Source organism: Theropithecus gelada, chromosome 19 (genome assembly GCF_003255815.1).
Source record: "Theropithecus gelada isolate Dixy chromosome 19, Tgel_1.0, whole genome shotgun sequence".
NCBI lineage: Eukaryota > Metazoa > Chordata > Mammalia > Primates > Cercopithecidae > Theropithecus > Theropithecus gelada.
In genome coordinates this window covers 44,713,023-44,726,699 of record NC_037687.1, presented here as the reverse complement: position 1 = coordinate 44,726,699, position 13,677 = coordinate 44,713,023, and the positions used below count along the sequence as shown (strand labels likewise).

The 13,677-nt window shown below is 54.6% G+C and overlaps 2 protein-coding genes across 5 annotated transcripts in view; both read left to right on the top strand.

Annotated features, from left to right (window-relative positions):
• The window catches only part of FXYD1 (FXYD domain containing ion transport regulator 1), a 4,297-nt gene extending 2,504 nt beyond the window's left edge, over positions 1-1,793 (top strand). For all 4 annotated transcript variants that reach the window (XM_025366762.1, XM_025366765.1, XM_025366764.1 and 1 more), the window contains exons 5-8: positions 284-320; positions 1,220-1,269; positions 1,455-1,506; positions 1,655-1,793. In XM_025366762.1, the coding sequence (XP_025222547.1) occupies positions 284-320; positions 1,220-1,269; positions 1,455-1,477 (110 nt within the window). In that variant the 3' untranslated portion in view covers positions 1,478-1,506; positions 1,655-1,793. The remainder of the gene's footprint in view (positions 1-283; positions 321-1,219; positions 1,270-1,454; positions 1,507-1,654) is intronic.
• An 11-nt stretch (positions 1,794-1,804) lies between these two features.
• On the top strand, positions 1,805-13,606 carry FXYD7 (FXYD domain containing ion transport regulator 7). Its single transcript, XM_025366766.1, has 6 exons — positions 1,805-2,102; positions 7,675-7,704; positions 10,575-10,649; positions 10,765-10,807; positions 10,958-10,998; positions 13,203-13,606. The coding sequence occupies exons 1-6, from the start codon at positions 2,072-2,074 to the stop codon at positions 13,223-13,225; spliced, it is 243 nt and encodes an 80-aa protein (XP_025222551.1). The 5' UTR covers positions 1,805-2,071; the 3' UTR covers positions 13,226-13,606.
• The last annotated feature ends 71 nt before the right edge of the window (positions 13,607-13,677 follow it).

The following is a 13,677-nucleotide window of genomic DNA, read 5'->3' as shown; positions in this document are numbered from 1 at the left end:
GGCCCCGCCTCTCCCTGGCCCCGCCTCTCCCTGGCCCCGCCTCTCCCTCAGCTCCCCGGGCCCGCCCCCTTGTCCCCTTCGCCCTGGCCCCGCCTCGCCCCGCCCCAACCCCTCCCAGGCCTTGCCCCGCCTACCCTGCCTTGGCTCCCCGGCCTACGGTCTCGCTTCTAGCCCCGCCCCGTCCCCCAAGTCCCGCCCCTCGCGAGGGTGAGCTGGCGCTACAGCGCCGCTTGGCGTCCGCCGGTGGGGAGCCTCAGCCTCTCCTACTTCTCCACGCCCACAGGCAGAAGATGCCGGTGCAAGTTCAACCAGCAGCAGAGGTAAGACGCCCCTCCCCGCCCTCCTTCGCCCGCTCCTGCTCTGGAGTGCGCCGCAGGTGAGGCGGGGAGTCCGCCTGACCCGCAGCCCGATCCCCATCAGCGACTATGTATTAAACACCTACTATGTACCACGGCCCAAGCCAGGCCCTGGGACCAAGCGAGGAAAAAACCTACCGCCCTTCCTGGCCGAGCTCCCAGCCTAGTGGAGGCGGTGGCCGTGGGTTCCAACAGCCCCACAGATAGAAAAATCACAAAGCGTGATAACACAAAGTGCAGGAAAGAAAGAACGGCGGTGAAATGAGATCATCTCACACGCGGCCCAGTTTAGCTTAGAGTCCTGTTCCTAGCTCTTTGATTCCTCTTCAAATAAAATCTTAAAGCATGGACAATGTGTGAATATGTTAGAACAATTATAGATATTATCATAAGCAGTAGCTAATATTTATTGGGTGTGTACCACGTGTCAGATACGGTTTCACTTCCTCTGGGAGGGAGGTGCTGTTATTAAGCCCATTTTACAGATAAAGAAACTGAGACACAGGGAGGTAAAGTCACTTTGTTCAAGATCACTCAAGTGGAAGATGGGGGGTTCTGGGTTTCCAACCCAGGCCATCTCATGACAGTCTGCCAAGTCCCCTTGACTATCCCTCCCTTACCAACTTCACATCCCTGCCCCCAAATCCGCGGAGGTACTCACTGTTAACCGGCTTGGAAGCCCCCTGCAAAGCACTTAAGCTGCTCCTGGGTGCTTCTTATTTCTGGCGGACCCCGAGCCTGTTCTTCGTCCATATCTGGGCCTCGTTACACCAGTCTGGGAAAGGAGGCTTGTACTGGGGGTTCCTAGAAGGGCAGCCTCTCCCCCTTTCCATCCCGAAGTCCCTCTGCCTCTGTCTTCCCAGGACTGGGGAACCCGATGAAGAGGAGGGAACTTTCCGCAGCTCCATCCGCCGTGAGTCTGGGGAGACTGCGGGTATTTTGGGGAGAGGGCTGGTTCCAAGGACCCCTTTTCCTGGCCCTCCCCGGCTGCGTAGAGGGAGGGGCTGGATCTGAAAGCGGAGGGCGGGGAGTTGCCCCGCCTGCCCAGGAGCTGGGGATGCCCCTCCTGATGACCCCCGATCTCCGTGTTCCCCCCAGGTCTGTCCACCCGCAGGCGGTAGAAACACCTGGCGCGATGGAATCCGGCCAGGTGCTGCAGCTCTGACATGGCAGTGGGAGGGAAGGAGGGAGGAAGGAAAGGCGGGAGAGGGAGGGGGCCAAGTGCCAGGGTTGGAGGGCGGCGAGGGGTGGTGCTGGACTTCCCCCCTCGCCTTTCACTCACCCTTTTCACCCCACAGGACTCCCCTGGCACCTGACGTCTCCCACGCTCCACCTGCGCGCCCACCGCCCCCTCCGCCGCCCCTTCCCCAGCCCTGCCCCGGCAGACTCCCCCTGCCGCCCAGACTTCCAATAAAACGTGCGTTCCTCTCGACAGCACTTTGTCGGTCTCGGTCCCTCAGCGCGAAAGCCCAGCGCCCCTGGGCCCCAGCAGGGGGCGCCCCACCCTAGAGGAAGGGGCGGGGACGACGGTGGTGGGCGGGGGCGGGGGCGGGGGTGGCCTGCACGGGGGCGGGCTCCCCGGGCCCCCATTGGCTGCAGGCCCCCCCACGCCAGGGCTCCCCCCAGCTCCCCCCCATATCGGTCCGTCCTGCTTCCAGCTGCTGCAGCGCGCCTTCGCCGCCAAAGCATCCAGCAGCCCCCTGCTCCGGCCCAGCATGGCGACCCCGACCCAGACCCCCACAAAGGGTGAGCGTCGTCTGGGGAGGGGGTTGCAGGGGGGCTCCGGGATCTGAGAGCCTAGGAGAGAGGGTGTCGGGAGATTCCAGCAATGGTAAGGCAGGGGAGTGGGGGGAGGGAGGTCTGCTCCTTCTGTGGGCGGAGGCCCCTGTAATGCAGCCCCCCGATCGCCCCTCCGGGTCTCTGGGACACCCCCTCCCCGGCGGGTGTCCTGTGCCAGACCTGCGGTTGGAGAGTGGCAGTCCCGGGAGAAGGGATGCTCGGACAGGTCGCTATGGCAACCGGGTGGCTGGTCCCGCACCGTGGTGGTAGCAGACGGGAAGAGATGAGCTTGCAGGGTGGGAGCGGGTGGGTCTGCGGCCAGAGACGTTCTGGAAGATTTCAGGGTCCCTGGGGTGGGCAAGGGAAGGGGAGGAGATTCATGTCCCTCTTCTTTCCAGTGCTGTCTCCTAGGGTGTGTGTTTCCTGAAACCCTTGACAGCCAGGTTCAGAGGAAAGGAGTGAGAGCTGAAGGAAGAGAGAGCGAGAAGGGATATAGCAAGAGATGGACAGGGAGAACCTGGAAGGAACAGAGACCGAGAGGCAGGAGATCCAGAGTCACAGATACAAAGACCCAGGAAGACAAACAGATGGACTCAGAGAGATTCCCAGTGGAGGCGAGTGGCAAAGAACGGTAGACAGAGATGCAGAGAGAGAGAGAGAAAATGAGAGCCTGGGAGATAGCGGGAATGAGACTGCTATGGAGAGAGAAGCAGAGAGACGGAGGGAGAGAGACGGACCCATGGGGGAAGAGGGGAATAGAAAGAGAAGGAAGCAGTGTGGGGTGGGGCCCAAACCACTGCAGTGAACCCCCATGGGTGGGAATGGGGTGATGGGACCCTCCTTCCCAGCCCACAGCAGGGGTGTTTTCCAATCCCAGAGGTGTACCTGGGTATGCACCTAACTGCCCCTACTGCCCCCATCCAGCCGCACACTGATTTCCATTCCACACCCATTAACCCAGTTATGCACCCAGTTGAACACCCACTTCCACCGTTGCCCCCTAATAGCCCCCATTGCTAAGCCTGCTTCTGCAGAGGAGCAAGGCACAGACTGCTTCAAGAGGGAGCGGGTGCCCAGCTAGGGTCTCCAGCACTGAGGGCAGGGGATGGACCAGGGGTGTTGAGAAGCCCCTGGCCGTGAAGGGAACCCCAATTCCACTTGGATGACTCCCTCCCTTCCGTGCTTCCCAGAAGGCGGGGGCTGCTGCACTGAGCCATATCTGCAGAATCCGAAGCAGGGCGGGGGGGGGGGGGGGCTGCAGAGGCTGGAAGCCACCCTAGGGAGAGGGGGCAGGGCTGAGGCAGCAGGCCTGGCGGGAGCCCAGGGCTTCTTTTTGCAGAGGTGGTGGTTAACAGGATCGATGGCAGCAGACGGGCAGAGGTGGGAGGACAGACTCCTCAACCCCACCTCCTCTGCCTCCCCCTTTCCCAGTCACAGCATGAGAGGGGACCGCGGGTCTCGGGAAATCCCGGGGGAGGAAAAGCATGTTGTGCATTGCAAACTGCTTAAGGAAACTAATTAATGAATTGTTGGGGAGCGAGGGGGGAAGAAGGGAGATTGTCTCCCTCCGCCCTGCCAGAGAACGGGCGGGAGAATTAGGGGTGAACAGAAGAGGGATGCATGAGCACAGCTGGGTCCGGGTCCCTGTCCCTGAAATGGACCCTCAGCTTGGCCAGAAGCCAGTCCTGCAGGGGCAACAGCAGGAGGTGCAAAAGGAGGGGAGAGGGTCAAGATTGAAACCCGCATCTTACACAGGACCTCACAAGGGACCCCACCCAGCCTGGGATGCCGGGACCTATCACCTCTCTTCACCTCACGAGATGCCCCAGTTACCATAGCAACCACCTCCTTCCTGATATCTCCTTGGCAGCTGGCCAGGAGTAGTGCACATTCCTTTGCCTGACTCCTGGCCCCACCCTTAGCCCAGCCACGCCTGGGGGCCCAGGTTGCTGGGGCAGCAGGGACCAGAGGAGGATCTCCTGCATGGAACACCAGATTCTGGGACAGGTGCTCACCCAGTGGGCTCCTGATAACTTTGGGGAAGGGCAGGTGTGTGGAAAAGACTAGTGAGACAATCCACCTTTTGCAGCCTCCTGCAGCCTAGGACCGCCTCATAATCATTCCTTCATTCATTCATCCCAGAAAACTTGGAGAGCCTTTCATAAATGTCAGGATGAACAGCAGCGATGAGTCAAACAAATTTACTCACTCTCTGGTGGGGAAACTTACATAGAGCACAAGGGACCCTGAAGCAGTGTTTCACCATCTTGGCGCTTTTGAGTATTACGATCACAATTTTCACTTTATTCAAATATTCCTCACACTGCTATTTATTTAATTTTTTTCCTTCAAATGATTAGCTTTTTTACTTTTATTTTTTGAGACAGGGTCTCACTCTGTCACCCAGGCTGGAGTGCAATGGTACGATCACAGCTCACTGCAGCCTCAGAGTCCTGGGCTCAATCTATCCTCCCACATCAACCTCCCACGTAGCTGGGACTACAAGGCATTCCCCGCTACACCCAGCTAATTTTTGTATTTTTTGTAGAGACAGGTTTTGCCATGTTTCCCAGGCTGGTCTCAAACTCCTGGGCTCAAGCAATTCACCTGCCTTGGCCTCCCAAAGTGCTTAGGATTACAGGCGTGGGCCACCATGCCCAACCCAGGATTAGCTTTTTAAAAACAATGAGCTTTATTTTATAGCACCATCACAACTGGAAAATTCACCATTTTCTTCTTCTTTTTTTTTTTTTTTTTGAGACGGACTCTCGCTCTGTCATCCAGGCTGGAGTGCAGTGGCACAATCTTGGCTCACTGCAACCTCTGCCTCCCAGGTTAAAGTGATTCTTCTGCCTCAGCCTTCCAAGTAGCTGGGACTACAGGGGTGCACCACCACATCCAGCTAATTTTTGTATTGTTAGTACAGACGGGGTTTCACCATATTGGCCAGGCTGGTCTCGAACTCCTGACCTCGTGATCCGCCCACCTTGGCCTCCCAAAGTGCTGGGATTACAGGCATTAATTATCATGCCCAGCTGGAAAATTCGTCTTCTTTTTGCCTTAAATTGAAGGCAGCATAAGAGCAATCTGAAGCAGGTGATTTCACTTTTGTGGGTCTGGTGTCCCCCTGGCAGGAAATGGGGATGAAGATAGCACCCATATGAAAGAGTTGCTATGAAGATTAAGAGTAAATGCACTGATACCCGTCAGATGCTTAGCAGGGAGGCTGGAATGGAGTCAGAGCTACCCCTTGCTGGTTACATCAATAAATAAAGGAGAAAACCAAATAATGCCACAAAATTCTGCCTAGATTTTATTGCCTGCTGAAGATTCGGAGCCCAAGGCCTGTTTTCTCTTAGGTAAAGGGGGAGATTAACAAGGGTTGGAAGGTGTTAAAGATACCTCAGCACCAACCTAAGACATCCTCTTTGAAGACTGGACAGAGACCTGGGAAGGGTAAACTTACACATTGTGTGAATCATGGTCTTTCTTTGGGGCCACCTCTATCAGTCAGTTTCAGCTAGAGTATGCTGCGGTAACAAACAGGTGTTGCTTTGGGGCCACTTCTGTCAGTCAGTTTCAGCTAGAGTATGCTGCAGTAACAAATAGTACCAAAAGTCTCAGGGGTTTATGACAACCAGGTTCACTTCTCACTTAGGCTATACGTGCATCACAGGTTGACCAGTCACCAAAGAAAACCAGAGCAGTCAGCATTGTGAACATTCAGGCCATCAGGCTAGAAGTGAAACAGAGCTTTGGCCTGGAGGCCTGAATGTTCCTGAATGTTTAAACGCCCCAGCCTGGAAGTGACAATGCACTTCTACTCACAGTTCCTTGGCCAGAATTAGTCACATGGCCCTATCCAACCTCCAGGGAGCCATCCATCTCTGAGCCTGGAAAGGGGAAGAAGAGCACCCATGACATCAGGCATCACCCTGGCACCCCTCACCCTCTCGCCATGTGGCAGACAGTCTGCTGCCAAATTCTGCTCTAGGAAAGGCCAAATATGATAAGAACTGTCAGAGGCATTCGAGAGCCATCGGGATGAACTTGTTGAATGGGAAGGATGTTCTGAGCTCTCCTGCAGGGGAACGTGATTAGGACCAGGAAGGCAGGAAGTGGAGAAAAGTGAATCCAGAGGCACACACACATTTTCTCCACATGTGAACATTTCTGAAATCATTATGTGTCTTCTAATGGATGGGGACATTTCACACGGTAGAGTTCCAAACATATTTACACATACACACACACACACACGAAGGGAAAACCATTACAAACTCAATTTTGAATCTTTTTTTTTTTTTTTTGAGATGGAGTCTCGCTCTGTCGCCCAGGCTGGAGTGCAGTGGCCGGATCTCTGCTCACTGCAAGCTCCGCCTCCCGGGTTCACGCCATTCTCCTGCCTCAGCCTCCTGAGTAGCTGGGACTAAGGTGCCCGCCACCGTGCCTCGCTAATTTTTTGTATTTTTTAATAGAGACGGGATTTCACCGTGGTCTCGATCTCCTGACCTTGTGATCCGCCCGCCTCGGCCTCCCAAAGTGCTGAGATTACAGGCGTGAGCCACCGCACTCGGACTCAAGTTTGAATCTTAAACTTGATGGTGTCTTAGAAATAAGTAATAATGGGCTGGATGCGGTGGCTCACATCCGTAATCCCAGCACCATGGGAGGCTGAGGCAGGTGGATCACTGAAGGTCAGGAGTTTGACACCAGACCAGCCAACACAGTGAAATCCTGTCTCTACTAAAAATACAAAAATTAGCCAGAAGTGGTAGTGCACACCTATAATCCCAGCACTTGGGAGGCTGAGGCAGGAGAATTGCTTGAACCTAGGAGGTGGAGGTTGCAGTGAGCTGAGATCGTGCCACTGCACTCCAGCCTGGGTGACAGAGTAAGACCCTGTCTGAAAGAAGGAAAGGAAAAGTGAGGGGAGGGGAGGGGAAGGGAGGGGAGGGGAGGGGAGAGAAGGGGAGAGGAGAGGAGAGAGGAGAGGAGAGGAGGAGTATGAATCAGCACAGCTTCTCTGTACTGGATGGAGTGTCAGGAGTGAGTGGATGACAGCAGTAGCAGCAGGTGCCTGTGGAAACCCTCAGGTGACTGAGAAGTTTTAGGGAGTGTTTAGGGGAAGCTGAGACATTCATTGGACCACCAGTGGAAATGGGGTCTGTTTTAACCTTGTGACATCATGTGCAAGAGGGAGTGCGTCTGTGTTTTTCAGGGAATGAGTCCATAGCTTGCATCAGACCTCCACAGGGGTCCAGAACCGGGACTGCCATGTAGTTTGGGTAGATTGTACACTGCATAGAGGATGGTGCTGACTGATGGAGTGAGTAGGGGCTGGAATCTAGCTTGGGCTATGCTCTTCCAGCCTTGCGGCCTGCCATGAAGCCACATCATCCAAACCAAGGGGTCTCTATCTGACTTCCACAAAGAAATTATTGGGCCCTCTATCTGGATCCTCAAAAATATTAAGAAATCCACTGTTAAGTTTTTTTTTTTTTTTTCCTTTCTCTTTTTGTCTGCTTCTTTCCCTCAGCTCCTGAGGAACCTGACCCATTTTACTACGGTGAGTGTTGGATTTGGGGATGGGGCTGGACTGGGGAGTGGCTGCAGGTGTTCCCACGTCGCTCCGGACATGGCTTCAGCTATGGCTACATGATATGTGCTGGGCCACTGGCCACAGGATCATATATATGGGTGTGGTTCACATCAGCTGGGTTCGTGGAGGGCAGAACCAGATGGGGGAGTGGGGGTGCCTCACCCTCTCTCTGAGCCCCCTTCAGGTCTCACCGGGATCTGGGCTGGTGCCTTTGTGTCGTCAGAGAAGCAGATGAAGGAAAATCTTAGAAGCAATGACCCTGAGGCCAGGCTGCCTGGATTTGAATCCTGCCTTATCCACTCACTAGCTGTATGGCCCTGGGCAAGTGACTTTGTCCCTCTGGGCCCTTCTGTAAACAAGGGACAGTCATAGTTCCCACCTACGAGGATTGTGGGAAAGATACGTGGCTGGTGCCATTAAATCTCCTCCATAGCATTGAAGCTCAAAAAAGTTACCCCAGGCCTGGTAGATCTGGCTCCAGTTTCCCCTCTGAACACCCTCCTGTTGCCCCCACCCCACCCCTCTGCTCATTCATACTTTTCCCCTAGGTGTCAATTTATCTCCCATCTCAGGGCCTTTGCATATGCCATGATTCTGCAGGAATGCTTCTCCTCTAGCTTTGTACACGGCTGGCTAAGGCTCCTCCTTATTCGGGCCCCAGATCAAACCTAGACTACTCTGCTGGGATAGGCCCTCCTGACTCCCTGGCAACGAAGAGCCACACCATGCCCAGCTGGAGTCGCATGACTTGTTTTGGAGGGGTTGTTTCTTTAATGCTTTATTAGAATATGAAAGTCATCTCCTTGGCCGGGCGCGGTGGCTCAAGCCTGTAATCCCAGCACTTTGGGAGGCCGAGGCGGGTGGATCACAAGGTCAGGAGATCGAGACTATCCTGGCTAACATGGTGAAACCCCGTCTCTACTAAAAATACAAAAACCTAGCCGGGCGCGGTAGCGGGCGCCTGTAGTCCCAGCTACTCAGGAGGCTGAGGCGGGAGAATGGCATGAACCCGGGGGGCGGAGCTTGCAGTGAGCCGAGCTCACGCCACTGCACTCCAGCCTGGGAGGCACAGTGAGACTCCGTCTCAAAAAAAAAAAAAAAAAAAAAAAAAAAGAAAGTCATCTCCTTGAGGGTAGAGGCCTGGACCACTACTGGTACAGAGTGAGTGCTGCATAAATTCATATCTCAACAAATACTTAGCGGGCACAGGCTCTATGCCTGGCAATGCTCCAAGCAGCTGCAGACACTGCAATGAACCACACAGACAAGAATTCAGGAATGCAAGAATTCCTGCCCTCCTCCTGACCTTCCACTCAATGGAAAAGAGACAGATACTCAAGAAAACAAAATATGAAAATTATATATTAGACAAGAATATTATTGGCCAGGTGCGGTGGCTCATGACTGTAATCCTAGTGCTTTGGGAGGCCGAGGCAGGAGGATCGCTCAAGTCCAGGAGTTTGAAGCTGCAATGAACTATGATTGTGATTTTTTTTTTTTTTTTTTTTTTTGAGATAGAGTCTCACTCTGTGGCTCAGGCTGGAGTGCAATAGCACAATCTCGGCTCACTGCAACCCCCACCTTCCCGGTTCAAGTGATTCTCCTGCCTCAGCCTCCCGAGTAGGTGGAACTACAGGCCCCCACACCGCCACACCTGGCTAATTTTCATATTTTTAGTAGAGACAGGATTTCACCATGTTGGCTAGGCTGGTCTTGGACTCCTGACCTCAAGTGATCTGCTTGCCTTGGCCTCCCAAAGTGCTGGGATTACAGGCATGAGCCACTGTGCCCAGTTCTACAAAAAAAAAATTTAAAAATTAGCTGGGCATGGTGGTGTGTGCCTGTAGTCTCAGCTACTTGGGAGGCTGAGCAGGGAGGATCTCTTGGAACCCAAGAAGTGGAGGCTGCAGTGAGCCATAATTGCACCGCTGCACCCCAGCCTGGGTGACAGAGTGACACCATGTCTCTTAAAAAAAAAAAAAAGACAAGAATATTATTAGGCAAGAATATTAGGTAAGAATAATTCCTGTGAAGTAAAGAAGGGAATGAGATTGGAAAGTGTGGAGGAGAGGATGGAAAATTCTGGACAGGACAGCCAGAGATTTTGCTCACAGTGAAACAAAGCCCAGACATTGGTGAGGGAAGGAGCCATGTGGATATTTGGAGGAAGAGCTTTCAGGCTGCAGGAACAGCCAGTCATAGGAGAGGAGAGGATAGCCCCGGGATAGGATCAGGCCGGATATACCCCAGGAACAGCGGGGAGGCCATTGTGGCTGGAGTAGGATTGATGGGGAGAGTGAGGTGGGGTGAGGTCCAAGAAGGAAAGGGACTGGATCCTATGGGACTTTGAGGGCCGTAGTGAGGACTCTGGTTTCTACCTTGAGGGCAATGGGATGAGGAGGGCTCCGAGCGGAGGAGAGCCCAGATCCGACTCAAATGTTGATGGGTCCTTGTGGCTATCAGAGGTGGGAGTGCAGGCAGGCCAGCAAGAACCTAGAGAAGGCTGCTGCAGAGGCCAGATGGGCGACCATGGTGGACAGAACCAGGGCCAGGGCGGAGGTGGCAGAGGGAGAGTATTATGTATATATCCAGGGTGGAAAGTGCAGCGTGAGAGAGCAGGGGAGGAAAGCAGAGGATACAGAGGGCAAGGGGAGCTAATGGTGCCCAAGCCCACGCCCTACATCCTCACATCAGCCCCCTGAAGGAGGGTCCAGCGTGGCCCGCAGCCTCCCTGGGCGATTCTGGGCCCGTGGCTGGGCAACACAGAGCCAGGACTGAGGCTCCAGGTGGAGCCCAGGTGCTGTCCCTGCCTCGATGTCCCCCGTTATCTTCCCCAGACTACAACACGGTGCAGACTGTGGGCATGACTCTGGCAACCATCTTGTTCCTGCTGGGTATCCTCATCGTCATCAGTAAGTGTGACCCGTCCCTGGGCTGCCTGGGCCTCCGGTTCCTCTGCTGGCTTTCGTGCATATCCTACACCCTATGTCCTGTCTTCTTGTTCTGTCTCTCTCTCTCTCCCAACAGGCAAGAAGGTGAAGTGCAGGAAGGCGGACTCCAGGTCTGAGAGGTCTGGCAGCAGTGGGCAGAGAGTGGGAGGGGGCCTCGGGGTACCTCCCTAGCAGAGGGGCAGGATCCGCTGGGCCTGCCATGTGTTTTCCCCAAAGCCTATGGTTACTGAACTTCTTTCTACTTTTCTCTCTCATCTCTGCCTCCACAGCCCAACCTGCAAATCCTGTAAGTCCGAGCTTCCCTCTTCAGGTGAGGGTGAGAAACTGTGGTTCTGGGAGGGTTTTGGGAAGTCTTGTGGATGGACTGGGCAGGGGGGCTGCCCGCAGATATCACAGGACAATTCCCTAGGAAGCTGAGGAAATGCCGCAGATGAAAGATGCTAAACCTGGCTGGGTGCGGTGGCTCATGCCTGTAATTCCAGTACTTTGGGAGGCCGAGGTGGGCAGATCACCTGAGGTCAGGAGATTGAGACCAGCCTGGCCAACATGGTGAAACTCTGTCTCTACTGAAAATACAAAAATTAGCTGGGCGTGGTGGTGCGCACCTGTAATCCCAGCTACTCAGGAGACGGAGGCAGGAGAATCACCTGAACCTGGGAGGCAGAGGTTTCAGTGAGCTGAGATCGTACCACTCCACTCCAGCCTGGGTGACAGAGTGAGACTCTGTCAAAAAAAAAAAAAAGAAAAAAAAAGAGAAAGGAAGGAAAAAAGGAAGGGAGGGAGGGAGGGAAGGAAGGAGGGAGGAAGGAAGGAAAGGAGGGAGGAAGGGAGGAAGGAAGGAAAGGAGGGAGGAAGGGAGGGAGGGAAAAGAAAGATGATGCTAAACCGTGGGGAGGCAGTGAGATGTGACATGTCCCAGAGTCCACGGAGATTCCCAGAAACAAATGCTCAAGCCTGTAAAAGCCAGGACATGCTGATTTCCCAGGAGAGGAAACTACAGGCCTGTGAAGAGAAGGGCCCCATGTGGGAGGAGCTCTGTCAGTCAGGAGGGAGAGACAGGGAGCACTGAGGAAGACGAGGAGAGGCTTTCCAGACTTGATCGTTCAGATCCAGGATGAAATAGCCAAGGAAAAGGGACAGAGGGAGGGAGGGAAGGTTTCTGAATCGTTGCATCAAAATAACAAAAAGAGAGATGAATAGAATGCAGATTTTAGAATTCACATTGGAAAAGAACATATGGGATGCAGGGAGTGTGAGGATGGAGAAGAAAGCTGGGAAGCACAGGAGGGGGTAGAGTGGAGAGGATGGAGGTGTTCGGGGAGAATGTGGGAAGGAGGAGCCCAGGAAGGAAGGGGAGGAGGATGGGAGGAGGACGGCCTGCAGGGTGGAGGAGGGAGAATGGGTATAAGCCTGGAAGGTGTAAAGGGAGAACGAGAGGGATGCAGGGCAAGCAAGCATGTCGATGAAAGATTCTGACTCCTTGGGGCTGTTAATTTTAATTATGTAAAAATATCTTGACCTGTTTTTAGTGGAAATGCAGCCTTTCCGGAGACTTGTAAAAAACCAGAAATGAGAATTTCTGTGTCTCCTATAACGTTCTTATAACAATAACAACAACAACAAAAAAAAGCAGGAGGGGCACACGGGTTATTCAGTGGTTGAGGGGTATTTGGTGTGGAATTTGTTTCAGGTTCCTTTTTTTTTTTTTTGAGACGGAATCTTGCTCTGTCCTCCATTGCCCAGGCTGGGGTGCAGTGGCACGATCTCAGTTTACTACAACACTGCAACCTCTGCATCCCGGGTTCAAGCGATTCTCCTGCCTCAGCCTCCCAAGTAGCTGGGACTACAGGCACACACCACCACACCCAGCTAATTTTTATATTTTTAGCAGAGATGAGGGTTCATCGTGTTGGCCAGGCTGGTCTCAAACTCCTGACCTCAAAAGTGCTTGGATTACAGGCATGAGCCACCACGCTGGACCTGTTTCATGCTTATTTAATGAATTTTAAAACATGAACAGGGCACTTATGGATGTGTAGGGCAGCATGGGGGTTGGCCTTGTCACCCGGGGCACAGACGAAGACTGCACAGGTTTCTGGTCTCTCCTAGGTGAATGATGGTCTGGAGCCGGTAGGGAATGGGGGAATTCCCGTTGTAGCCAAATGTTCAGGACAGGGAGTGTAGGAAAGGAGTGAGGGTGTAGGAGGAGATTGCAGATGGGAATGGGGATGGGGACTCCCTTTCTGGCAGGGGGACAGCCCCAAAAGCCCAGGTTGGGTCTGGGGCCGCCAGCCCCGTGGCAGGTGTTTCACTCCATGACAGCAGCCAGAGGTGTCCCCAAGGAAACCAGGCATTAGAGTGTGGAAGGCAAGACAGCTCCTCAGTGTTAGCTCAGGGGTGACAGTCCCTGGGGTCTGGCTTCCATGGTGCCGGGGAATGGAGAGCCAACGAGCTGTGGGGAGGGAGGCAGTTTCCACCTCTCTGGTGGCTCACGCACCCCCCCTCTCTCCCCAGCCCCTGGTGGCGGCGGCGTGTAACACCTGCCCGAGGAACCTCCGCTGCCGACCCTGTCTGAGCGCGGGAGCCTGAGGACCGGGTGGAGGCGGTGGGGACCCAGCCGCGCGCCGGGAGCGCTCCCCGGAATGAGCCGCCCCACCCACCCCAAGGCTGGAGCCGCTGCACCCTGCTGTCCCTCCCCAGGCCTTGGCAATGATGATCCCCCAAAGAGCCCGTCTGCACCCCAGACCCGGGGCCTCAGGCCTCCAGCTCCTGGGATCCGGGAGTCCATCCCGGCCCAGCCCCGCCAGCATCCCCGTGTACGGTCCCCCTGCACCTCCTTGTCTCATCCCCGAAGATCCGTCCCCCTGGGCCCTCAGTGTCCTTGTCTTGAGCTTAATAAATGTGCATTTGGTTTTTTCTCCTGTTCTGTCTGTGTGTTCTCATCTATGGGGCACGGTGTGGGTAGGGGTGCAGAACTGAACCTGGGGTA

Bases quoted from the DNA above. Each gene is read 5' to 3' on its own strand.
- FXYD7 (XM_025366766.1), top strand. From the start codon at position 2,072: ATGGCGACCCCGACCCAGACCCCCACAAAGG. The intron at 2,103-7,674 runs GTGAGCGTCGTC...TCTTTCCCTCAG, and splicing joins GACCCAGACCCCCACAAAGG to CTCCTGAGGAACCTGACCCA. The intron at 7,705-10,574 runs GTGAGTGTTGGA...TATCTTCCCCAG, and splicing joins ACCTGACCCATTTTACTACG to ACTACAACACGGTGCAGACT.